The sequence below is a fragment of the Argiope bruennichi genome, chromosome 11 (genome assembly GCF_947563725.1).
Source record: "Argiope bruennichi chromosome 11, qqArgBrue1.1, whole genome shotgun sequence".
In the NCBI taxonomy this organism is placed as follows: domain Eukaryota; kingdom Metazoa; phylum Arthropoda; class Arachnida; order Araneae; family Araneidae; genus Argiope; species Argiope bruennichi.
Window position 1 is genome coordinate 99,112,216 of NC_079161.1, and position 27,611 is coordinate 99,139,826.

Below are 27,611 nucleotides of genomic sequence, written 5' to 3' on the forward strand. Positions count from 1 at the left end.
TGTATTGAATTTCTTTTGTTTCACACCTTCTTTTAAAACTGTTATTGATATTATTGTATACTCAGTAGCCTAGGTTTTATTGGGAAACATTTTGCTTACACAAAAATTAAATCAGTACTTCACTGACATAAGCCATAAGCGGAACTTTAACTGTTAATAATGTTAGAAGAAACTCAAGAGTTTAATTTTTCTATCGAAGTACTTGATTTACGTACCACCTCATAAGTCCCCTCTGTTTTTATACAAGTTATCTACTATTCAAGTACATTCATTACACGCATAAACTATTATTTGTTTTCATTACACATATAAATTATTTTAAACTATTATTGCTTTTGGCGATTAATGCTTGGCATGTGGTAAAAATTAAATTTGGGCATCAGATGCATTTCCATCAACCGATGGAAGAAAAAAATTGAGTCAAAACTGCACTTAAAAATCACAAAAATTTGTTATATTTAACACACTGCGTTTTTCAATTATTGTGTTTACATGTTTCTGAAAGCACAAACCGACAGACGATCAACCTCCTTTTTGGATTCAGCTAAAAATTTGGTACTGTCAATGTTAAAGATGTTTAAATAAACACAGATTTTCCATCCAAATTTTATCCATCTAGCTCTCTACATTCTGTAATTATCATGCTAATTTATATTCGGCTTCCTCAGAGCAGATTTTGCTCAACATCTGATAAAAAAAATTTATAAATTTGGTTTTAAATCAGCATACCAAATTTCAAATGTTTAGCTCAAAGCGTTTTTTTAGTTATCTACATCACAGACAGATGGACATCTTCCCACAATGTGCCTTTCGAACACAGGGTGATTCTAAAACGTGGAGATTCGTCAAAATCTCGAATTCCAATTTTTTGATTCATTATTGTCGGGGTTTCCGTGTCTTATAACTTTCGAATAAAAATATTAAGCAAAAACCGATTACGTATTCATTAATTACAATTCAAAGAATTTTATTAATGATATTAAAGTGTAAAGCAAATGCGCTAAGATCGCATTGTTGCCAAGTGAAATTCTTTGAGTTGTAATTTACGAATACATAATCGCTTTCAGCTGAATAGCTACAAAGTGCAAATTGTCCAAGCTTTACACTTTAATATCATTAATAAAATTCTTTGAATTGTAGAATTTTATTAATGATTTTAAAGTGTAAAGCAAATGCGCTAAGATCGCATTGTTGCCAAGTAAAATTCTTTGAGTTGTAATTTATGAATACATAATCGCTTTCAGCTGAATGGCTACAAAGTGCAAATTGTCCAAGCTTTACACTTTAATATCATTAATAAAATTCTTTGAGTTGTAATTTACGAATACGTAATCGGTTTTTGCGTAATATTTTTTATTCGAAAGTTATGAGGTACGGAAACCCCGACAATAATTAATGAACACCCTGTATTTTCTCTATATAAGAGATTATATTCACTCTATTTCTATACAAGAAAGTAAAAAATTATACATTTTTTTTCGGTGGGAGGGGGGGGAATCCACTTTAAACACAGGCGGATAAAGAAAACGCTTCGCACAAGATTTTTTTTTAAATGTATTAGGAATTATGTTTGTTTCCGAAATAAAATAATGCCCTTCCACTTCCCCCGTCTAATGTTCGTGTCACTTATGCTTTCTTGTGAATACGAAAACTCGTGAATGGAATGTCTTTGTCATATATCGTTTCATCTGTTTCTCATTTTAGCACGAAAACTGAAGATCTCTACGAAATTTCAATCGAATTACGACTAGGGATTGCAATATCGGTATACCGGGATATCGGTATTTTGAGCCATTTGTAAAATTTTGTAATACCGGTATTCACAAGTTTAAATACCGGTTTTTCGGTATTTACCAGAAATTTTTGAAATTGTCTCCACTATATGTTCAGGGATCACCAACATAGCAATATAGTATACGTTCTTGTTTTTATGTCTCCCTAACGGGCAAAATTAATTAGCTAATTAATTGCTTAAATCTAAATTAGCGAAACATGGATTATCCCTGAAAGAAAATATTGTATCCATAACGACTGATGGAGCAACAATTATGAAAAATGTTGAAAAGTTGATTGGTGCAAATCAGCAGTTGCACTATGCACATGGAATTCAATTAGGAGTAATAGATGTATTATGCCAAGAATATAAAGAACAGAAGAATCCAGATACTGTGGATATAGAAACTTCGGATTCCAACTTTGAAAAGAGTAAGAGTGAGAGTGATATTGACAATGAAGATAGTGACAATGTAATTGTTGAAGAAGATATTGCTAACGAGGATGAAATATTACCTATCAAGAATTGCTTCCTATAAAGTTCGAAAAATTGTTAAAATATTTAAACGTTCCCTTATAAAAAGGATATATTACTAATATATATACTAACTGAAAATAAAACAGAATATATGTTAATATTAGATTCTAAAACACGTTGGAACCGTTTACTCCTAATGATGGAACGATTTTTGAAACTGAGAAATCCAATCCAAAAAGCAATAATCGACTTAAACCTGTAAATTAATTTTTCAGATAGTGAATTCGACTTAATATCCAGAGCTATATCAGCTCTTCTACGAGAAATCGATTTAATTGAAGATGAGGGATTTAGAGGTAAATACTTGGAAAAAGTATATCGCGCATTGCTAACAGTAGATGCCGAAAGAGCGTTTCCAACAGCTGGTAATTTTTACACAAAATTATTTTTCAGGCTTAATGCCAGTACAATTGCTGCATTATGTTTTTTTTAGATCATATTTCAAAAATTTGCAATAGTACCACAAACTGAATAGTGATATTTACACTTTTTTTTGTGATTTAAATAAATAAGATGTTCCTGTACTTTTTTGTGATTATATACTGTTATAATTTATAAGTTACAAATTATTTTTTGTGATATTTACATTCTCTAACAAAACTGGCAAATAAAAAAAAGAAACACGTGTTTTCTTTCTTTTTCCAAAATTTCTAATACCGGTATTAAAACCGGTATCCCGGTATTAAGATTTAAAAAATACCGAATACCGGTATTGAAATTTTGGTCCGGTATTGCAATCCCTAATTACGACGATGGGAAGTCTGCTCCCTTGCAAAAGGGAATGAGCTGCATGGATGAAATTTAGCATACCGTTTTACCTGCAGAAAAGTAGATTTAGATGTAAATTTTCAATCATTTGCTGGGTTGTCTATTCTTTTGAATGAAAAAAACTGAAATCTTCCCAACCCCAGAAACTTAGAAGAAAGAATGAAATGCTTTACAACCAAACTGTAGTTCAGTGGTGGGCATTACGACCGGTGGACCACCAAGACATTTTGGGGTGACCACCTTTCTAAGACCAAAGACGCGCGTACTTAAAGAAACATATTTATGGAACATTATATTCGCTTTATCTCTTGGGGAAAACAAAGTTTATCTCCTTCAAAATGGCATCATTTTAAAAGCACGTAGTTCAGAACGTAAGAATAACTTTTGGACATCATTTAATATCGTTCTTTGGTTCTACTTACCTATGTGAATATTCATTTTCAACCATGAATATAATTAAAGCACCATATCGCTCCCGTCTCACGGACGTCCACTTAAAAGTCAGGGCAAGATTAGCAGTTAATGATTATATACCGAGGTAGTCTACATCATAGGTTCCCAAAGTGGTCCAGGTGGACCCCCAGGGGTCCAAAGGAGATCACACGGGGGTCCACGTAGACGCGAGAAGAAAAGAGGGTCCACTAGTTGGTAAGTGGGAGTCCACGAAAAATTTTCTGGTTTTCATAATAAAAAACAAAAATTTTGGCATGGATTTACCTATCAACGTAGGCAGATAGCATCATTTACTAGGTAGGTACTCAAAAATATTCGAGACTCAGTTCAAACACAGAATTGAACAGAACAAGAGATAATAGTACAAGTGTTTAATAATAGGACATAGTTTTATTAATAATAGTTATTAATGATAGTTTTATAATAATTTTATCCACAATGTTTATAAATGTTATAAAGGAATTCAAAGTCGTTCATCAAAATATTCAATCGGGTATTTTTATCAATCATTATCTTTGTAGTAAGAATTTCACTCCGCTTTTATTTCGTAATATGCACGCTTTTTAATTTGCAGAAAACTGATTCAATTGAATTCCTGTTTTTCAGTTGTATCAATTGACAAGATGAAATGTTTTTTAATGCATTCCATATTCATCATTTAACAACTTTAAAAAAAAAATCAATAATCTGGGCGAACAAGATGGTCGCCAAATGCGTCTTGAAATAAAATTAGCTTAAATTAATAAATTCAAACTAACAAGAAAGAAATCCACACAATGACAATTACAGGATAACTTAATATTTATTAAATTGCGGTAACCAGAACATAGGAAAGGAAAAACATACTTAACAAAGATGCACATCAGCTTGTACACAAAAAAATAACATTCAATTACAATAATCATCTTATATATAAACAAAAAAACAAAAACAAAAACGGCATATTCTTCAATGATATGCCAATTGGAGTAACTTTATTAACGTATCATACTAGATATCAGCCTCTTGGGCGACTGTATTGAATCAAATAGATTCGAAAAATTTGCATCCAGTAGATGCTGACGATAAAATGGAAGGAAAGTTTTGATTTATTCGTACCAATGTGGCCAATAATAAAAATGATAATACCAATTTAATGTCTTACAAATTTTTGTTTTTTCGTCTAAAATATTTTTTTTAGTAAATGTCAACTATATATTTCCTTATTGCACAAAAAAGCAAACTTATTCCACTCAACATTTAAATCACAAAATCGTTCCTTTCTCTTTTGAGCAATGGAAGGAGGATTCTGTTTAACACATGAGTAGTTTAAATAAGAAAGTGAAATTACAATTGCAGTACTTCTAAAGCTAGAATACAAATGGAATAGTTCGTCTACTGACTAACGTTATTTTAAGAGTGCTTGCCATTATATTGGGACACTTGCCATGATATTCATACACACACAAAGTAGCACAAATATAAAACTATTAAAATAATGTCTTTAAAGCCACGTCACAATTTGATGTTCAAAAAATATTTTCTTGAGGGTTATGAACATTAACTGAAAGAAAATTGAACCAATGTTCTTGCAAATCAGCTCATCGCCAGAGTATATACTGCATATCAGTGATATAAAAGTTACACAAATGTAGAAAGAAACATTTATAAAAACTACAGCATAAATGGTAATTACACAAGATAATTTTAAAGAAATATAAATTCTATTGAACTTAGTTACATAAATTTCGCATTCATTTTTTCCAAAAATGACATTTTAAACATATTAACATAAATAAAATATATTTAAGTAATACTTACCTTTCAATAATTTGTTCAAACATAGTAATGAAAAATTCAAATAACTTAGATAACTTTCACTACACATTAATTTTTTTCATGCATTCATTGATGTTTCCTTTATTATTAAAAGAGACATCAAGAAATGCAAACAAATATATAACCGAGTAACTCCAATCAAAAATAAGAACACACTCAAAGGTTTGCACTAAACATAACATTATTTATGAGTCCCTATTTCAATATTTTGGAATTGGAATTTAACATTAAAATTCTAAGTGACTAAGTTGTAAGTTTTCAAATCAAATTAAATCAAAATGTATAGTGAAATTATCAATTAATTGATAATCAAAAGTATTTTAGTATTTAATTCCTAAAACTTTTTGAAAATGGTGGCAACAAAGCTAAGAATAAAAAAATAGCTGATTCAAGACAAAAACATATTAGAATGAATAATGCACAATCAAAATCAAAATAAATGTCCAGAGAGATCAGTTAATTTAATTTCTTTTAAATTAGTCAGTAGAAATATCACAACAGATTTTACTATCTTTCTTGGAAAATGTAGGCAGCAATTGTAGAATATCTCATCACTTCTTTCTTTATCAATAAAATGATTCTGAAATAATGATTTTACAAAGAGTTCTTTCAAAACATTAATATATAACAAAACAAGAATGTTCATTCACGTGTTTCTATAATAATACAAGAAAGAATTTGCACCCACAGCCATTTCAAAATAAACAAATAATCAAAACATTCATACTGACGCATAATTATGATTCTGAGAACTCTATGCAGCAAACTATTTATAAGGAATTAATCTCATTTGGTTATTTTCAGGAATCTTACAGACTTTGCTAAACACTACAATCGTTGATTTGCAGTTAAACTAAATCAAAAAATTTCCAATCTATTTTTTTCAGTGTTGTTTAAACCATTCTGGAGTTAATGATTTTGCAGATGTTTGTTGCAGTGCAATCTTTATGGGTTGAAATTCAGGAGAATTCATTAAAGAGTCCTTGTGATAAGAAGGAACTCGATTCCAGAATTCTTTTAAAAGGTTCAGATAATCAATATCTTCAAAGTGATGTTTAATTATAAATTTGAGAATGTCATTTAGCAAATCATGAATCCCAAATTGGTCTACATTAATTAGTAGATGTTCTGACATATCCAAAAATAAACTTTGCAGAGGCCAGTTCAAAAAGCATCTAAGAATATTACGGCACTGGAAACTTGACAATTGTTCATAACCATTTTGGCATAATTCTCCGACACAAAACTGTACTAAATCTAGATTCTTCCACTGTTTAGAAAGAACATCATTCAAAAAAGCTTTTTTCTTATCTTTACTATCACATTTATTGTAAAAATAATGCAAAGCTGATAAATTAGTTATATATAAGGCATCAGGAAAGACAGACCTTTTGAAATGAAGGCCATCTAAATGAGTTGTCCAATAATTAAGCAAAGATCCACTATGGCACTTTGAAATCAGATGGGCTTTGTATGAATCATAAATATTGTCCCAAAGAGAAGATAAATGGCTTTGCATACAGTACCAACAAGCCAAGGAGAAACGGGCTGCGACATTTAATTTTCTGTGATTAAACAGATTCTCTGCTGTACTCTCTCTATGTATAGTGCCCACAGATTTCCAGCAAAAGTAAACTTGTGCATCAAAATTTTCAGGTAATATTTCAGAATGGTCTTCTTCCCATTTTTCAATCTCTAGGATAATATGCGAGATAAAATTTAATATTTTCTTTTCAAAAGATGGCGCTAAATTCAATGGAGAGATCATACTGCACACTTTGTTTCTGATTTGCTGCAATACAGCTGCACTAACATCACGATGAGGTGATGGATAATTTAATGTATATTTGGGATACCTTGATCTATCTAACATTGACAAATAATTACCATCTAAAGCAACGGATGGTGCACAATCCGATTTGTAAGAATCACATCTTCTGTTCTTTTCTAATATTGCTTTAATGTCATGGTTATTACATAGCATCACAGCAATCTTTGCAAGGGTCAAGTGTTGAAGGGAAGGCATGAAAAGGTTATTCATTTCCATTTGCTTGCAAGTTAAGTCCTTGAAATTTGAAGTGGCACAAGGAAAAAGGATAAATAAATTAGGAATTGGAACACATTCCAAAGTTGTCTTCGTTTGGTTCTGATGATTCAAGAATCTGAAACAAACCACAAAATGCAGAAAATAATTATAAGAATAATTTAAAATATTTCAGTAAGCTAATTAAATAGATGTCATAAACTAAATTACTTCAATATAAAATGAGTCATAAATAATACCCAGCATTATTTCATAATTTCAAAAAATATAAAACAACTAATGTTATTTTTCAAGATTTAATTAAAGTGAAGTAAAAAAAAAGAAGATTGCTAATTTATAACTACAGAATTGATTTGAAAAGATTTCCATGAATTTTCATATAATACAGACACTTTTATCAAAGCAGATTTTCACTTAGTGTTGCATATTTAATTTAGACTTTAGGCAATTTTAATTAATTTGTAACACTTTAGGATATTTTTTTAACTACTATCTGTTAAAAAAAAAAAAGTCAATTTAAATGGCCTAAAAAGTATTTTTTAGACTTTTTTTTGGGGGGGGAGGGGGGATTCTAATGAAATAATATTTTCTAAATATTAAAGTAAAAAGAAGGAAATAATATATTTTAGAGAACATTTAGAACTATGTCATCAAAATCTGTGATTCAGCCTTAGAAAAAAAAAATTAGTTTGCATCCAAAAACAATGATTTAACCCTTTCTAGGGCCATGGGAAGCATGCTTCCAACCAAATTTATTAATCTTTGTATGAAATTATGTAGGTTGGCATAAGTTCTGACATTTTTTTTTTTTTTTTGTAAGTCAGAAACTTAGATGCTTCAGTTCTTTATCTCAGACAAAATGACACGTCTTGATTTGTTACTTAATTATTAACTAACCAAATTAATTAATCAAATTAAATTTATCTAATAAACTAAATGAATCCTTTTTCTTATTCTAATTTCAAGCCTAAAAATATTTTAACATAATATGACTAGAAAAAAATGGCCCTTTAAAGGGTTAATTGACATCAGTTTACTAATTCATTTTTTCAGTTTAATTTTAGGAAAAAAATTATTCTAATTTTATAATTTGCTTCATTAGTTTTATTATGTTAAATTCTAAAAAAAATTCTTTTATTGAGATAAAAGATGCATGTATATTACCAATAATTAATCACCAAAGTCTATATTTAAATAGACTGTTTCATAATTAATGTTCACCAATAGAATGTGGTTAATTTTAAAGTTAACTAATGTCAAATAGTTAATACACTAGTATACCAAATACAATGATAAATATAAGGCTAATTTAATTTATAGATATAAAATCTTACAAGACTCAGGAAATATAAAAAATAAAATCGGTATAATAAATAAAGATTTCAACCGATTACCATATTGATTACAGATAAAAAAAAAATGCTTTTATAAATTAAATTATCAAAAGAATTACTACAGAAAATTACCAAAATTAAAAAATAATGCAATTAAAAAAATGTAAAAATGAAATTTTCTTTGATTATTTAATTAAAATTTTAAAAAACATATTTTACAAAAGATTTTTTTTTTTTTAAAAATGTCTGTCGAGTAATCAATAGAATTGAGGCAATGTCCAATACATATGGTACTCTTATTATGTCATTTGAGGAATTACTCCATAATACCAACCAATAAGAATCAGAAAAATTAGATCTTAAATCAATATGCAATGAAACTTCATCATACAAGTCCATTTTTAAGTAGGATCATTTTTGGGTATATGTCAAATTTTAATGCAATTTTACAATAACCCAAATATATTATTATGCTTATAATTTTAGATCATATTAATCATTTTTTTAAATTTCTACCTACAGAACAATTAGTAGGGATCACTTTTACTGTAATATAAATCATCTTTAAAATTTAAATAATAAATTAAATAATCTTTTTTTGGATATATAGCAAATATTTAAATAGCTAAATTTTTTTTCTTAACTCATATTCTTATTAGAGAAGTTTATGAAAAAAAAAGTGCTCAGCTTATAACTTCACATGAAATAGAATATGATAACAAATATTTTTGTTTTGGTTGTAGACAACATTCACTGACCACCTAAAATATTAAAAAGATTTTATACAACACTGTATGCTATTAGCACAAGATATTGTATTGTATCGCCATAAGGTTGTTTGATGTTCTGAATGAAGGACAATATCATGAGGATATCATAACAATGCCATAGGCCATTTAATACTGGATATTTATAAGAAGAAAATAAATACAATGAAGTACTCACAGCAAAATGGCCTTTCCAAGATCGAAGATATTTCTACAGAAGTTTCTATGCACTTAGTTTCCTAAAAAAAGATTTGTAAATATTTTCCTCAATCTTTAATAGAAATATTCAAATTTATAATGAATTAGTTATATGCTATATCTGTCTTGCAATCCTTTTTTTCAAGCAAGAACATATTATGAAAATAACAGATGCAGGTTTTATTTATCAACAGATATGCAATATTTTGAAATTAGTAATTTTTTTTAAATCTTAAAATGATCTCATATGTTAAAAGTACGTGCAACTATATGAAAAAAATAGATTACAAAAATTTTACATTTCTGATTTTAACCTTTGAACATATGGCCTTTGAACTTTTTTTTTAATTGACACTTTTTTTCACTAAAGCATTCATCACATTTTTCATTCACTTAGCATTAAAATTTCATAAATAATATAAAGCATTTAAAAAAGATTCGTGCTATACAACAATGAAGTAAAACAATGTTTCGATTAAATTTCAGTCAAATTAAGAATGTAATGTTCTTCGAAACAATACGACTTAACATTTCGTTAACAATATGCATTATTCAAAATCAAATAAAATAGTCTCATTTCATTAATAATGAATTGCTTCTTACAATCAAAAGGAAAAAAAAAAAAAACTGTAGCTTAAACGAAATCTTACAAATAAGTTGAAATGCTTATAATCCCCATAATGAGAATAAATCAATTAATTCTAAAACACAAAAGTTTGAGTACACACATATTAAATTCAAATTAAATCTTGCCTAAACACTTACCAAGGAAGGAAAGAATGAAGGTGTGTTCTCTGGCGTATGCTCCAGAATCGAAGTTCTTAGCTTTTGCCGGGTTAATAATAATCGAAATTTACAAACACTTAACAGATTCAAAACGGAAATTACACAATAATAAAACTAATTCACTGATGCCAAATAAACTGACGAAATAATGCGAATTTTGATGAAAAGTCATTCGAATGTTCAAGTAAAGTTAATTCACTTTCATACAACTTCTTTTTACGCATTTCGCAGTAAGCCCATAACGACAAAGCATGTTAACTGTTCATGATACTCCGGCCGCTAAATCGATATTTAAAAAGATGGTTGATACGGCGTTTCATACAAAGAATTTTTTTACGAAAAATTTAATTTGTGTGATTTTTATTTATTTATTATTTTTTGTTAATTTTAAAGGTTAAATTTATTAATTTTTATTTTATTCTTTATCATTTTCTAAAATATATACGATCGCTTTCTTTGTAAAATAATTTACTCTCATTATGTTCTTTAAGCATTGTTGTATAATATTCTTTTTCTGCTATCGTTAAAATATAAGAAACCTTTTTATTGATCTGGTATTTTATTCGAACTATTAATTTCTATACGGCTTTGAAAGTTCTTGAAGGATTTATTTGGGATTTCAAAATATGTTTAGTTTATTATGGATATTAGAATGCATTTTTTGTCTCTTTGAAATTCATCGTAAACATCATTCTTGATGCTGATACTTTTAATACCAATCATTTTATTACTACATTTATTTAATTGCATGCAATACTTTTGCAGTTTTGAAGCATCTCAAGTCGAATTTGAGGTTTTTACTAATATTACGATATTGAAATCACTATTAAATTATTCTATTATATTGATAGAATATAATAGAATAATTTGATCATGTATTAAAAGCATGTATAAAACTAATGTGCCAAAAGTAGTATGTGTATGATTATGAAAATCGATAAAAATTGAGATGGATTTGGTATAAAAGTAAATAACTACACTGTTCAGATAACTTTTAAAATTCGAAGAACAATGCTATACATCAAGTATGATACTTTTGTTGTACTGAATAAATTTTGCTTTTAATTAGAAATAAAATGATTTTATAATTTGGTGAATAGATTAACAGAAAAAAGCAGTAAATTTTGATTTTTAAATTATAAAAAATTTGTTTAGTCAAAATAACATTTTGTATTAAAAAAACATGATATTTAAAATGACAGAAAAAAATTCCAAAATATTGTTTTCCTTTAAACCACAAGGGGCATTTTAAAGAGTGGATCTTTTTTTAAGTGAATTTCAAAGATGGCAGTAAAGAAACTACAGCATCTTGGGGGAAGGGGAGGGGTAAAAAAAGTATTTTACTTCTGCAATATATTATTTCTGAAATTATTTTTTAAGAAAGCAGTCAATCCTATGTATTGATTTAAAACAATGTCTAGTATATTACAAAAAAAAAAACTTTGCAGTTTTAATTTTTAAAAATTTATAACTTGTACTACATTGAAATCAACCATTATTTTACCGCATATTTAGAGTTGATAAATAATAAATTACAACTGTAAATATGGCTTTCAATTATAAATGTGGCAGTTTAAGGAATTTACATTCAAGAACACTTTTATTTATTGAACATATAATTATGAATCATAAATAAATTTGAAAAAAAATTATTAAAATTTAGCTAATTTTTTCAATAAAAATTCAATATATAAACAGCACTTTTGATGTATTTAATCTTACAATTTGAAGAAAAAATTCAAAAATTATTTTTTATAACTCATATTATGTTTAAACAAATATAGGCTGTTACAACAGTTAATCATTTACTATTTGTCTCTATGTGATGCAACAATAATTAAGATATGTATAATCTTATTTCTATCACGAAAATATGAAGGCACGTTTTTCTACAATCCAAGCAATTTGCAAAACTCCTCACTCAGCATTTCATCTATTTAGAATTTTGTTTTGTTCATAGTGATCAGTTAGTTAACAACAAAAATGAAGAATCAACAGTTATAGTTTTGTTACTGCGATGGCATGAAATTCAGTTATCAACAATTACTGTTGCAATAAGGGAAAACCCTAATTAATTTAATTTTGAAGATATTTGTACCATTTTGTAAGGCATTTATTGGAGCAGGTTTTAGTATAGTAAAGACATATCAAAATAAAAAAAGGGATTTTATGATTGCGATTTTAATTATTTTCCTACTACGATTCGCACATGCGTAAAGCAGCAGTATCTGTGTTTTGCTCTTATCCTTGCGTGAGGAAATCTCAAACTTCGCATGTGCAAATAGCAAGAGCTGTGGTATTCATATGCAATACATTTCTTTGTTTACGTCTGATTTTAAACAGCGATTCAAAGTTCATTATCCCCAAAAGAAGGAAAATGAATCGGAGTTTAGCCATCTTCTTCGCCAAGTCGTGATAACGCGCCAAAATTGGCAACCTCCAGACTAGCAAACCTATTATCTTTTGCCTTTATTATGCACTATGATTGGACCTCTGCTCCCTCGCTTTTCAACATTTCGCAAAACATTGCGCAAAACCGTTGCTGACGAGCTGGCGATTTCTGAAAATTTCGCCAAGCAGGGGGTTAAACTCCGGTTGTACTGAAGGAAATTCAACCTTAGCCGGAGCACATTAAATGCCAAAACTCTTCGTTTGTTGAGCGATAATGAAAATGTAGAAGAAAAAAACGTTAAGTTAGCGAATATCATAGAAAGAATGTCCACACTTTCTTCAAAGGGGAATCTTCTGCTGAACGAAGTAACCGTCTCTCTTTAAATAGCAACTGCAATTGAATTACGGAGACAGAATGAATCTCGCCAGTCTGCTGACAGAGAAAGACATTTAAATTTCAGACACAGGAGAAGTGAAAGAACAATCGTTCCTGATTCGTCCGAAAAGAAGTATACCGCTCTGAATTTCGAACCATGAGTGGATTAAAGAAATGATGCCTCTGTTTCAATAGAAACAATGTCTATAGTCTGTCCATATTGTTCAGCTTAGGGAACAACTTTGATATACAGTCATTTTCGCCAAAAATGATTTATCATCAAATCTTAGTGAAATGGCCGAATGTGGCGGGAACTGCAGAAATAGGGTATCGGTAGCAAAATGACAACGAAAAATTGCCAACCTCGCAAGGCGCAAAATGACTCTATTTCAAAGCTTAGCCCAGTTTTAAAATGGAAAGATGAATCAAAAGGCATGTGTTGTTTACAAGGGGAAATTGAAACCATTTTAACAGTCTAAATATGAAACAGCATTTATATACAGTCATTTTCTTCCAAAAAATACTTTATCAGGATAAAGTGAAGAATAGTGTGCCCCCGAGTTTGTCGCCAATATGGTAACTCATCGGAATGCTCTTCTAGCAACCCTGATGCTGTTTTGTTTACTACTTTTTGCAATGGTTGAGTTGTATATGAACTACAACTATATTATGAAAAATGTTAAATTAAAGAAATATCGATTAAAGATTTTAATTTTATTCTTTATTGTAATTAAAAGTTTATTAAATAAAGAAAGTTAAGCTTATAATTAAAAGTTATTTTCTCCTTTCTTTTTTTTTTAAATGTGAATACGAACAGAAAATATTAATTCTTTTGCAATTTTTAATTGCCCGTATGCACTTTAAAAAATCGTCTGCATTCTCACTTTAAAAGACAGATGCAATGGAATTCTTCGCAGTTCTCCCGATTCTTTTGGTATTCTAACGGTTCATTACCTTCATAATTTGTTATGTCTACAATTGAGCAAGAATGGGTGTTAGGTAAATGGGATGGAAGACAGTATTTCGAACCTGCAGAATGGATGAAGGATATATATATATATATATATATATATATATATATATATATATTTTCTGCCCGGTGCCTTCTACAGATGCCTTAAAAGTCCTAATTATATGGCGGGAAATAGTAACCGTAACTGTTCCGTGGAAGTATTTGTTTATTTTGTCCGCCATCTTTATTGGTGATGTGGCATTGTTGGCACAGCAAGGGGCACACTAAAATTCACCTTTACCTTTTATCACCAAATTTTAGCGAAATGGCTGAATGTGGCCCGAAAGGCAGCAATACTGTTTCCAATCTAAAGGTTCCGAGGAACGCTGTAGCAAATTAACGGAAATATAGAAAAAAAAAGTCAATAAATGCAGTAAAATGAAATGTATGCAAAAACCCTTAATCGAAAATAATGAAAGTAAGTAGAAGGAGTATGTGCAGCAGGAAAAAACAAGGGAAATGAACAGGAAAGTTCGAAATACAGTAGCATACAGTAATATAAAAAAATGGCGGCCATGTAACCCCAAACAAAGTGCTACCGAAAAATTGTCTACCTCATAAGATATATATATATATTGCCTACCTCAAATGACTATATATCAAAGATTTGCCCTAAATATTTCTGAATATGCTATAAAAATTGTTTTATAGTTATTTTTGATGATTTCTAAATATCTTTTTGATTTCGCAAGACATTCCCATGTCATATCGGGGGGAGGCTAGACTTAAGTCAAAAGCTAATTTTTCCTCTTAAAAGTTATGCCACGGGCAACGCTGTTCGGGTGCTGCTAGTCTGATAATATGAGAAGCAATGGAAATTTGTTTTAAGAAAGAAAAAGTCAAACGTTGACCTATAGTTGGCGCTTTACTCGTCAGAAAATGCTATTTAGACGCTGTATGCTGTTGTAGCACTCATTATTCAAAGCCCATACATCACGACAAAGCAGACAAGAAAAAGACAGTATTTAATTGTTATTAGGCCAAAAATTATACAAAAAATAAAAATGAAGTCGGGTTTTAATTGCGTATAGATAAAAACCGTAGAAAAATCAAAAATGAAAATTTTAATTTAGGTCAAAAACCATAAAAAAAGTAAAAACTGCTAACGCCACGAAGATGATGACGATTTTCTTCAGAAATGTTCAATATGCTGTATATCGTTTACTCCTATGAGCTGAAAGCACAAAGCAATATATTGCACTGCAGATCGAAATTTTTCATTGGTGATATTATGTAATCCATATTTTCAATTCATCTAACTCAGTTCATAATATCTTTTGTTATCCCTTGTAAACAATATCTTTTGGTAACAGCACAGCCAGAAGTCACAGATTCAGGCGAAGTGATCGTGACGGAATGCTGTTGTGAGATCTCGACTGACAATTCTGCCATTTCTAAAATGCAGATTCACTAATTGCTTCACCGGTGTTTCAATGTGCAGTGAAGCCCTATATTGCATAGAAATGATGCTATGCACACATTAACACTATTGCAGTGATCTGTAGTGATCACTGTCTGTATCGCTCACACAAGAGAAATCCCACGCACAAGAAAGGGTTTTTACACTCTTCTTCGGAACGAATGCAACCGTCGTACCTGTACTACTTCTTAAAACTTTTATCCCCGGAATTTCTTTTATACAACTTCAGCACAGCCTGTTGCACAATATTATATCATACTATATGATATTAAACAACATTCCACAATATGAAACAATATTGCGAATATTGATCCATGTCATACAATATTGTTCACTATTTGCGTGCTACTTGGGTAGTCACTGTTCTTGGAAAAAAACTCCATAAGCAAAGTCTGATCCTTCAATGATAGAGTCAAGATTATCTTTTCAGTTGCAGAATAATAGGAACTACGTGTTCCCTTCCTTTTTATCGCAATCACAATAGTTTATACTATTTGGGAAATACTGAACAATATTGTGAACACCGTGGAATACCGAGTACTGTATCAACAATATTATACACTATCCATTAATAGTAAAACTACAACTTGGAAAGGATAATGTATGATGCGCATGTCACGTTTTTTATTTAGTATCTTAAAATTTAACATATACATAAGTAATCGTTTTTTAGAATCTTATGGAGAGTACGGTGCTATCTATCAGTCAACTCTATTTTTTTTTTTTTTTTTTTTGCCTCAAAACATATTCCCATTGCTTCTCGTATACTCAGATGAAATATTAGATCATTCTGACCAGTGAATTTTTTTACAGGTTTTTGAAAGTACAATTTTAATTATAATCACCCTGTATACTGACAAACTTGCTTAAAATAATCTTGAATATTTTAATGTAAAAGTGAATAATAAAGGAGATTTACATTTTCTATCGATGATAATTGCTACTACGTTATGTTATTTTTATATACTACGATATTATACCATTATGTTACACTATTTTAAATACTAACTATACTATACGATTTCTATATACTGTTACGAATTCTGTAAATTGGTGTAATTTGTCTTATGATAATGAATGTTATATGTATCCCATTGTATTTCAATAGCAAGTCGCCAAATTGGCGAGATATTGGCTCATTGGCGATGTATTAGGCAACTAATTTTTGTCGCCAAATTTGGCGACATTTCGCCAAGTTTGGCGACGGAAGTTGGAAACCTTGGCGACAGAGAGAATTTTCTAGAGGGATCCTGATTTCTTGAATTCTCTCCAAGGTTCTGGATTTTTCTAATATGACATAACTTCCTGTTAGTGACGTCACTTCCGGCAGAGAGCATATAAAAACAAGCACGAAAGATTAGGAGTTGTATTGGAGCCTTAGACAGCAAGCAAGCTGTAGGCTGGTGACTCAGCTATCGAATGCGCAGTCTTCGTTAAATAAATAGCTCTATTTAATTTTTTTTAAAAGGATTCTGCTTATTGAATTTACTCTAAGCACATCGCAGGAAATTCGTAACAATACTATTATGCCATACTATTTTAAATATTGCCATATTATATTATTTTAATATGCTATTATACTATATATTTTAAAGGTACACTATATTTTTAAATAAAATAACTAATTTTTAAAATTTTCCATTATATTTCCATGTTGAAATTCCCATTAAAATATCACAAAAAACAATTAATTAACTAACATTGTATCTGAATATTATATTCGCAATTTCTTTTCTTAACATGTATAATAAAAATTGTTCAAAAATGTGCATTTGGAATTTAAGCAATGAAGTCACACGATTTTATACAAAATTTCAAATAATATGTATGACAAACACAAAATTAAATTACACACATAAAGATATTAACAAAAAATAGAGATATTTATTAGAATAAATAATCTTATTTTGTCATCATTAAAAATTAATTTACATTTAAAAGCAAATGAGAATGTCTATTTCATAAAGAAATATCTATCAATGAACAGAAGGGAGGAATCCGTTTTCAGGCAGGCTTCATACCTACAAGATTAATAAAAACTTCACATGAACTTCTGTGTGTGAATTTAGCAAATTATAAAAAAAAAATTATTTATTACATTCCCAGGATAATCGTTTGATTTTTTTAATATAGATAATAAAACCGCATTTCGTATCATTTGGAGAAAAAAAAACTTTAATTTAAATGAAGTTAAAAACTGAGAAAACTGCAGAAAAGGAACTCCTGAAATTACACAGTTATTAATCAGAAACATATTTTTTTTTCTCTATTATTGAAAAATAAAAATGGGGAAAATGAGACTTTATTTAATGCCGGTTTTTCACTCGGCCAGTTATAAAATAGCCAGCGCATGCGTGAAAGGGACAGATTTATATTTGCCACCATTTCATAAGATAGATTCAGGCATTCCATGTTTGGCTATAAACTGCCGTTTTGGCGTCCCTGAATTTTTCTTTTTCACTGCGTATCGTATTAAAATGATGGATATTTATAAAATAGCCAGTATATTTTAATAAAATATATAAATATATTTAATTTATATATTTTATATATTAATATATTTATATATTAATATAAATATATTTAATTTATATATTTTATATATTAAATATATTTATATTAATATATTTATATATTAATATAAATATATTTAATATATAAAAAAACATAGTAAAATAAAAAAAAAATGTCAACATACCTACATTTGGAAAACGATAGAGAAAAATGGCAAACAAATTGAAAACACACACACATGCACAATCTCGCATCAGAAAGAACAAAGACCAAAAATGTCGGAAATAATCTATGATAAGTGATCAATTTTTCCATTAGAAAAAAAAAACCGTCAAATACTACAAATGCATACTCAGTAAGAAAAAATACAATACAGTGAGCGGCATGTTGTTGTCGTCTTGTCGGGATACACTTGCCATGGACTGAACAGCATTGTCTGTCTACGCATGCGCTGCCTACTGGCCATCTTATAACTGGCCCAGTGTAAACTTGGTATAATGATGTAGATTTAGATGAAAGCAGGCGAATTCAACAAATTATCATTTGGCCATCGCTTCTATCGAATCAACTTCATTGTCGTCTATTTCATTGATTTTCTTCCCAAAGTGACTCTCGATTTGCTCCAGAATGGCCATGGATTCACCACCATCAATTAAATTAATGACGAGTCCAGTTTTTCCAAATCGTCCAGTTCTCCCAATACGATGGAGGTAAGCTTCACAGTCTGCATCTCCTTTAAAATGCACAGGAAGATCATAGTTTATGACTACGGCCACTTGTTCAACATCGATTGCCGAAGCATAAGCATTGGTTGTTATCAAAATCTGCAAGGAAAACAGCAAAAGGAATAAACATAAAAGCCAAAAAGAGAGAAAAAAAATCAATGCAATATTTCAAAGAAAATAATTATATTTTTCACATTTTGTTCCCTTTTCTGAAGTACTGATTTCAAAAATTAATACTTTCTTACTTTCTTGTAGACGAGAATGTAGAGGAAGTATTAAAATCGTCAAAATCGACGAATCTCCACATTTTAGAATACGAAAAATGCAAATTTCTTACATTCATTGCATTAACGAAGTAATTAGGCCATGGTTCTTATGGTTATTGATGCGAAAGGTAACTATGAGAACCAGATCAAAGTGAACTGTGGTTTCAAAGCAAAAATTTGTTTGAACCCATTTGCAGTAAGCGCTGCAAGCTCTGTTATTTTTCTCCATTACAAACGTTGACGGAGTCGAGTAAAAAAAAAAATTGATATCTAAGAAATAATTAACCAGAGAATGAATAATTACAATGACACCAAAAATGTAATAAATAGCTTTGAATATTACAAATTTAATATTACAATTACAAATTTATTTAAAAGTAATATTTTTAATATTTTCGAAATATAATGCTATAATACTAACCTAGTATTGAAAACAATAATTTAATTAAAAAATGTATCATAAAAATGAGGAAAATCATACATATATAACTCTTCAATTATACATATTCTCAGTATTACGCATTTTCTATTATGTAATTTATGTGCATGAAGGCAGTTTAGTTTAGTTATAGTAACGTCTCTTTTTTTAAAGCAACACTAGGGCTCTTTTCACTGTCAGATGACGATGACGACACCTGAGCGGGTACCCACATCTCCAAACTTCCACACCGCACCAGCAGGAGGACGTTCAGTCCCGACGGATTTGGCATGTACCAGGCCCATTTACAAGACGGGTCTTCGGTGCAAACGGGTCTCGAACCTGAATACCCTCCAGTTCCAAAACCGAGACCTTACCACAAGGCCCCCGCGCCCTTACTGCATGTATGCAGACATTTAATAAAAACAATCTCTAGCACATCTGTGAGTATCAAATAGAGTATTATGAATCCACTTCAGTTTATCAAATGCTTTTTTTTACTATTGTTTTGACAAGGAAAATGAATTAAAGTTTTTGAATGAAATCCATTACATCTACAAGCTTCTTCACATTTTTCTTCATACTCATTTTAACTAGAGCGAAAAATTTGTTTTCTATTCATTCATCAATTCTGTATCATTACAAAATCATGTTATTGGTATCACATTTCACATACTCTTCCAATATGCTAGCTGCTCTCAGGAAATTCGAATCTTCCTCCCAAAACCTTCCTTCATATTCTCTAATAAAAGTGTTGTCCAAGAAAATGCCTTGCGTGGCACTGGCGCACAATAGTAACGCGAAATAATAACCATTGGTATGAATTTAGCATTTGTCGTGTGATCTTTGACGAGATTTTTTTACTGAATCTATTCGTGTGACTTTTAACGATTCACCCTGGCATGCAGTTGATAATATCCGAAAATCGAATTTGCCTTTTTAGACGCGTTACTCCCAACTGATTGAATCAAAAATTTTACATTCGCAATCACCAAATCCTACACTAGATATATTTGAATCATTAGGTCTTTGAGCTATCGCGTTTACATGCTTCTGTAAATACCGACAAACAGACGTTCACCCCACGTTGGATATGGCTGAACATTTGACAGGTGTCCACAATACCGATGTTAATTCTGTGTACCGAATTTTATCTATTTAGCACTCTTGGTTTTGTAATGATCGTGTATCATATTTGGACAGCTGGGAAGACAGACTTCTTCTGAACGATTTTTGCTCAACATTCGACAGAAATCTGCGAATTGGATGAAAAGACCGTGTATGAAATTTCATTTATCTAGCTCAAAGCATTTTGAGTTATCTTTGTCATATACAGACAGATATAATTCAAGAAAGATATATTTTTCGAACTCAATGAGGTCTAAAATGTGGAAATGTGTCAAAATGACGAGTTTGAATTTTTTTAAGATTACAGTACTTTCTCTGTGCTTCGTATAACGAGAAAGTAAAAATAATGTGTTATCGAAGCTATAAGTTGTTTGCATCCTATAAGTATCTTGTTAGAACGAACGATTAGTAACGAATGAATTTTTCAGTGTGAAGAAACGAGTTTTAGAGCATATAAGTGATGCATATAATGTAAATGATGCATAATTGAGAAACATAAATGATGCTTTACTGTATAGAAATAATGAAGTATTGGATGACAACAAGCATGATTTTATGAACATGGGCACGGAATTTCAAGCTAAAACCAGCAGGACCCTAAAACTTCCTCACAATAAAGATGTTGTACCGAGAACATCTTGCATAGTATTGGCCTGCGATAGCTGCGAAATATTAAAGCCTAGCGTAAATTTAGCATTTTTACTGAATCTATCGTGTCATCTCTGGCGAGATATTTGGCGATTTATCCCTGGCATGCGGCATCAAATTTCTGTTTTAGACGCGTTTTTCTCAAACGATTGAAATAGAAATTTGACCCAAATCTGCATTTGTAATCACAAAATCCCGTACCAAATTTGATGTATTTAAATAAGTCCGTTTCCGTTATCGCTTTTACATGTTTCTGAAAGTACAAACCGACAGACAATCAACCCCTTGTTCGATTTGTCTCAAAATTCTATAAATATCTAGTTTATAAATGTTAATTCTGCGTCCCGAATTTTATTGAAACTATTTGTTTTGTAGTTATCGTGTTAAATTATATTGGAAGAGCTGGGCAGACAGACTTTGTCTGAACTGATTTTACTCAAAATTTGATAGAAATATACAAATGCGGTATAAAGACCGTATATCAAATTTCATCCATCTAGCTCAAACTGTTTTTGAATTATCTTTGTCACAGACGGACGGATATTTTTCAAGCATGTGTTTTTCGAACTTATGGAGGTTTAAAAAGTTTAGATTTATCAACATTTCGAGTTCGAATTCTTTGGCGATTACTATATTTCCCCCATCTTGTGAATACGAGAAAGTAAAAATGAGCCAACAATGCTACTTAATAATTCCCTGACACAATTAGTTATAGTGAAAAAATATATTTAAAATAATTCTCCTGGTGGTATTTATGTTCTGAAACAAATATTTTTAGCAAGATAGCCTTCTCTTTAAATATAATTTTGTTACTATGTAATTTTATTATTACAAATCTATTAAAATTATTCAGTTCTTCATAATTCCGAATAATGCAACTATTAATAAGATAAATAGTTGCTGCCTATTCAATAAAAAGTGAAATTTTCTACTTGCCAGAGACTATGTAACACATAGATAATACAATATATAAGTTAATTTATTATACATCCTAAATTAATAATTTAATAATTAAATTAATAAAATAAAATTAATATTAATTAATAATTAATAATATAGTTTTGAATAAAAAAAACTTAGAAACTGTGGATTAAAAGTTTGCTTTTTAAGTAAAAACTCATTTTGTAAAAAATGAGCTGAGCTACCACCTTGCTGGTGGTAACCAAACAAGGTAAAAACTTATTCAGTAAAAAAAAAAAATTATTTAGTAAAAAAATAGGCTCTTAATTTAGTTAAACTAACTTTTTCTTTACATATTTTTTCATGTATACATAAGAAAAAACCTATTATGTAAAAATTTAGCTCATAACTATACTTTACTTAAACTTAGCTTTTCTTTACTTAATTAAGAGCTTATTTTGTAAAAAAAAATCTCATAGATATACTTTAATTAGATTTACCTTTTCTTTACCCTCTCTAAAACGGTTAAGTGCATTCATCCTTTGTTCCACAGCTAATTCTCCAGTAAGTAAAGCCATATCATGTCCTTCTTCCGTCATCTTTCCCACTAACCACGCTGCCGTTCTTTTGATGTTGCAGAAGATCACTATTCGAACGAAACAGAGAGCGCCACACAAACTATCTAAAGCCTCATATTTCACTTCTGGTGATTTGCATACAGTATAATATTGTTTAATATTATTTAAAATTTCTTCTTCCTTTTTGAGCCTTATTATGACCGGATCTGGAGCTATATGTTTGGCAAAATTCATCAATTCATCAGAGAAAGCGGTTGCAAAAAGCATTTTCTGGCAATCTTTAGAAAGCTGTTTATGAATTCGAATGCTTTGATCTTCATGTCCTTGTGTCGTGATCATCAGATCAGCTACATCCAACACGAACAACTGAATTCTTTTAAGGTCAAAAAATCTGTAACGAACTGCCCAGTCGAAAACTTTCCCAGGAGTCCCGATTAAAAGCTGTTCAGTAATGCGATGGCCCCTTTCGAGGTTTTCACCTCTTATTGCAAAGCGAACTTCAATATTAGGACAAAATTGTGCCATTTTCTTGGCAACTTTTCCTGTTCGCACTGCAAACTCAAATATCGGAGACAACATTAATACGTGAGGATAATGAAGATTTGAATCAACCCGGTGTAGGGCAGCAATAATGGCAGCAATTGTTTTGCCAGTTCCACTCTGCGACTGAGCAATTAGATTCTGAGGGGGATCTGCTGTTAGGAGAGATAATACTCTTTCCTGTATTCTAGAAGGACCATTAAAACCCATTGAATATACTCCTTTCAACAACTCTGGGCGCAAATTAAAATCTTCAAATGATTTTACAGAATAAAATGGCGAGTTAGTGTCTATTTTTCGAATTTCAAGATCAATTCTATTAGATGTGTCTATTAGATGTGTTCTAATAAGTTTCTGCATTAATGACATGGAAATTGAATTGGGTTTTTGAGGAGCACGTTTTGATGGAGGTCCTATATGTGTTCTAATAGGTTTTTGGATTAATGATATAGAGTCTGAATTGGGTTCTTGAGGAATATATTGTGATGCAGACCTTAGATGTGTTCTAATATGTTTCTGTGATATTAATGATATAGAGGCTGGATTGGGTTCTTGAGGAGTACGTTGTGATGGAGGTCCTATACATGTTCTAATAGGTTTCTGTATTAATGATATAGAGTCTGAATTGGGTTCTTGAGGAGCACGTTGCAATGAAGGTCCTATATGTGTTCTAATAGGTTTCTGGATTAATGACATAAAGGCTGAATTGGGTGCTTGAGGAGTATATTGTGATGGAGGTCTTAGATATGTTCTTGTAGGTGTCTGCGTCAATGATATAAAATCTGGCTTGAGCTCTTGAGAAGAACGTTGTGATGTAGGCCCTAGATGTGTTTTAATTGATTTCTTTTTCAATAATATAGAGGCTGGATTGGGTTTTTGATGAGCATATTGTGATGCAGGCACTAGTGGAGTTATTGGATCTGTTCCATCTGATTTCAGATTATTTAAAGAAGCAAGCCTTTTTTCCTGATGATCAGCCCAGAGGCCCCAGTCATCCTCAACCATTTTCTAAAAGATAAAAATATTTGACCATTAAGAAAAGATACTCTGCAAGATTTTGCATTTATTCATGTTTCGAAAATAAGAATAATATTACAATTATAATGTATTTCCAGTGATCTTAAAAATTTAAAGAGACGATTCTATAAATATTTTGTTATTCTTTATTATAGTATTAAATATTTTTAAAAATTGAGAAACTGATGAAAAGTACATTTAAAAAATTGAAAGGAGATTCGAATCTCTCTGGTCTGAAATGTTATAGCATGATAATGCGTAAAGTTGATTTATTGCATTTATTTTTAAAATTTTAATTAAAATTTTTAAATTCTAATTATAACATATAAAAAAGTAATTAATGTTATTGCTATGTGCATGCATCTAAACATTGTAACTTAAATAAAGCAAAATATTAGGACAGAACATGGTAAATTTTTTTTAATATTAAACTAAAGCAAAAAATATGTTAATAGCATTGAAAAGTATTTTTTTTTTAAATTTTAAAGTGACTTAAAAATGATTTTCATGTGATTATATTTTTGGAATTTATTTAGGAAAATTTTTGATGCATGTTTAATTAAAACCCAATGAATATTTGAAAAATTGTTTCTTTGCGAGCACCTATTGTTCAAAAAGTAAACAAAATAAGATGGGAAACAGTGTTACGTTGAATTTTTTTAAAAATAGTGGCACATTAGCTTCAATTAAATTAAATAAATTCAGTGGCTTTGTTTTCCAGAAGTCAATGTGTTTAGAAGAATTTACATTATTAGTAGAACTTATATGCAAGTTTCTATCTTTGAATGTTAAAATTTTGTGTTTGTAATTCAATGATCTTTGTTCATAAGTTGGTGTTATATATAAATTGGTTATGTTATTTCCACTAGTAATGAAATTGAATGTGTGCGTGTCAAAAAGCGTGCTTGCATGTTTACGTTGGTTCTATACAAGCCACATAATTTGATCTACAGTTACCAAATTATACATATGTACTTTGGAGGGTGGGAATATGCACCTAGGAGGATTTTTTTATATTTAAATTAGAATTTTAATCAATTAAGAATCAAATTGATTTTTGGTATTTTCCCACAATAATTCCCGAAAATTTTAATGTACAAAAAATATTTTTTACACCAATTGAAACATTAAAAAAAATGTCTTTTAAATTATGTAATTTAAAAATCTTGCAATTTTTTTTCTAAATTTTTGGCTATATTATTTACTAGCCGCCTTTGGCGATCAGCCAGTTCCCCAATCTTAATCGTTAAAATTTTAATAATTAAATACTTTATGCAATTCCTACTTTAATAACTTCTTCATCAAAATATTTTAAAACTTCAAATTTTGATAGTCATATAATTCACTCATAATATTATTAAGGCCTTCAGTCATAACGTAATACGTATGTATCTCTCTAAGTTTCTGTTAGCTCCCGTAGAATTTATGCTTTCAATTAAAGTGGAAAGGATGAATCTGCAATTAATATAATAATATTTTTTACTGGCACAAAGCATTTTTTTATAATGTGATTACTGAAAACAGAGTCACTGAGCGTTTAAACTTTATGGACACTAAAGAATATATATCTTAATTTATGTAATATCTCAAGAATTTTTCAACTAAATTTTCTCATATTCATCATGAGCAGATCGATTAATTAACAATGTTTAATTTTAAATGCATCAAATACTAAGAAAATAAACAGAATCGTTTAAAATAATCGGTCGAAAGCAGGAAAGCGCCAGTAAAATAAACTACTTAAAAAGCGATATACTTAAAACTATAAGCATATACAAAAAATATATAACTAACATAAATACAATTTAATTACAAAAGCACACAACTAACCTAAAAATAATTTAAATCAAGTCCAAATTCGTTGAATCCGTTGTCAACAATCAGAAAATAATGCGCATGCATGAATTTTCAACGCCAGTTACGGTAACGCAAATGCGTGAATTTTTCTAAACCAGTTGGGGTAACGCTATGCAGATTAGAATTTTTTAATTTCCTTTATTCTGCTTTTTTTTAATTCAAAAGTACTTCAGAAGAAATCTGAAAGATCGATTAATTAATAATGTTTAATTTTAAATGCATCAAACATTAAGAAAATAATCAGAATCGTTTGAAATAATCCTCCAAAAAATGTTAACCCTAGCCTCATTAGTGTTGGAAAAAAACTGAAGCCTTACTCATTTGGCGGTGGGGAAAATGAAAAGATTTTTTTGGCGGGAAAGTTAGTTTTTAATTAATAATTAAAATTCTAATTATAAATTCAAAAAAAGGAACCCCAGGTGCACATTCCCAACCTCCAAGGTATATATGTACCAATTTTGGTAGCTGTAGGACAAACGGTCTGGCTGTAGAGCGACAACACACACACATATTGAGCTTTATATAAGTATAGATTTATTGTCTAATTTCCAACAATAGGTTATATTGTTATACCTAAATTCCAATCCCTTTCATTATTTCATCAAATATTTGATCAGGTGATTTCCTTTCTATTATTGAAAACCAAAGATGGATACTGCTTAATATCTGTGTAGTTTACAAGGCGAATTATAAAAGAGGTTACAACCTAAAAGACATATATTTGCATTTTTAAGGGTGCCATGATGTCATGAACCGATCTCCACTGGATAGATTCATGTATATGTTACGGTCAATGTGAACAATCGGTTAGCATTAATAATAAACGATTGTTCACATTGACTTTAACATATAGACTGGTTTGGATTCTTGACCTTGTTGCGGTGAATACTATGATGTGTGCACGGCGGGGATATTGGAGCTGCTCCATCTGGTTTAAGATTGTTTAAAGCAGCAAGCCTTTTTTCCTGAAGGTCAGGCCAGAGGCCCCAGTCATCCTCGGCCATTTTCTGAAGAAAAAAAAAAAAAAAAAGAAGAAGAAGAAATGAAATAAATAGAAAATGAAAATAATAAAGGAGCATTAACAAGTTACTTGATATTTTGCAAGATTTTGTATTTATGTATGTTCGGAAAATAAAAAAAAATATCACAATTAGGATGCTCTGCTAGTGATCCTAACATTTCAAAAGATATAGAAAGAATTCTAAAAATATTTTTATGACTCATTAAAGACCATGTGGCCTACAGCTTCCAAATTACACATATAACCTTGGAGGATGGAAATATGCAACTCGGAGTGATTTTCTTTGATATTGTTACGGAACTTCAATTCCAATAAGCCCGT

The 27,611-nt window shown here is 30.0% G+C and overlaps 2 protein-coding genes across 4 annotated transcripts in view; both read right to left on the reverse strand.

Annotated features, from left to right (window-relative positions):
• Nucleotides 1-4,351: 4,351 nt before the first annotated feature.
• On the reverse strand, nt 4,352-11,339 carry LOC129957178 (uncharacterized). The gene is made up of 3 exons (XM_056069370.1): nt 10,459-11,339; nt 9,674-9,734; nt 4,352-7,512 (listed from the first exon to the last, which is right to left on the reverse strand). Exon 3 carries the CDS (start codon nt 7,395-7,397, stop codon nt 6,234-6,236), a length of 1,164 nt encoding a protein of 387 aa, XP_055925345.1. The 5' UTR covers nt 7,398-7,512; nt 9,674-9,734; nt 10,459-11,339; the 3' UTR covers nt 4,352-6,233.
• A 6,140-nt stretch (nt 11,340-17,479) lies between these two features.
• The window catches only part of LOC129957151 (ATP-dependent RNA helicase DDX19A-like), a 64,210-nt gene continuing 54,078 nt past the window's right edge, over nt 17,480-27,611 (reverse strand). The window contains exons 2-4 of one of the 3 annotated variants that reach the window (XM_056069320.1): nt 27,142-27,276; nt 22,778-24,403; nt 17,480-19,016 (exon numbers count right to left, since the gene is read on the reverse strand). In XM_056069320.1, coding sequence (XP_055925295.1) covers nt 18,732-19,016; nt 22,778-24,403; nt 27,142-27,273 — 2,043 coding nt within the window. In that variant the 5' untranslated portion in view covers nt 27,274-27,276 and the 3' untranslated portion in view covers nt 17,480-18,731. Of the gene's footprint in view, nt 19,017-22,777; nt 24,404-26,842; nt 27,277-27,611 lie in introns of those variants that run through there. The other 2 variants (XM_056069321.1, XM_056069322.1) reach the window with 2 other exon arrangements.

Coding starts and splice junctions, on each gene's coding strand:
- LOC129957178 (XM_056069370.1), bottom strand. CDS start 7,397: ATGGAAATGAATAACCTTTTCATGCCTTCCCTTCAACACTTGACCCTT.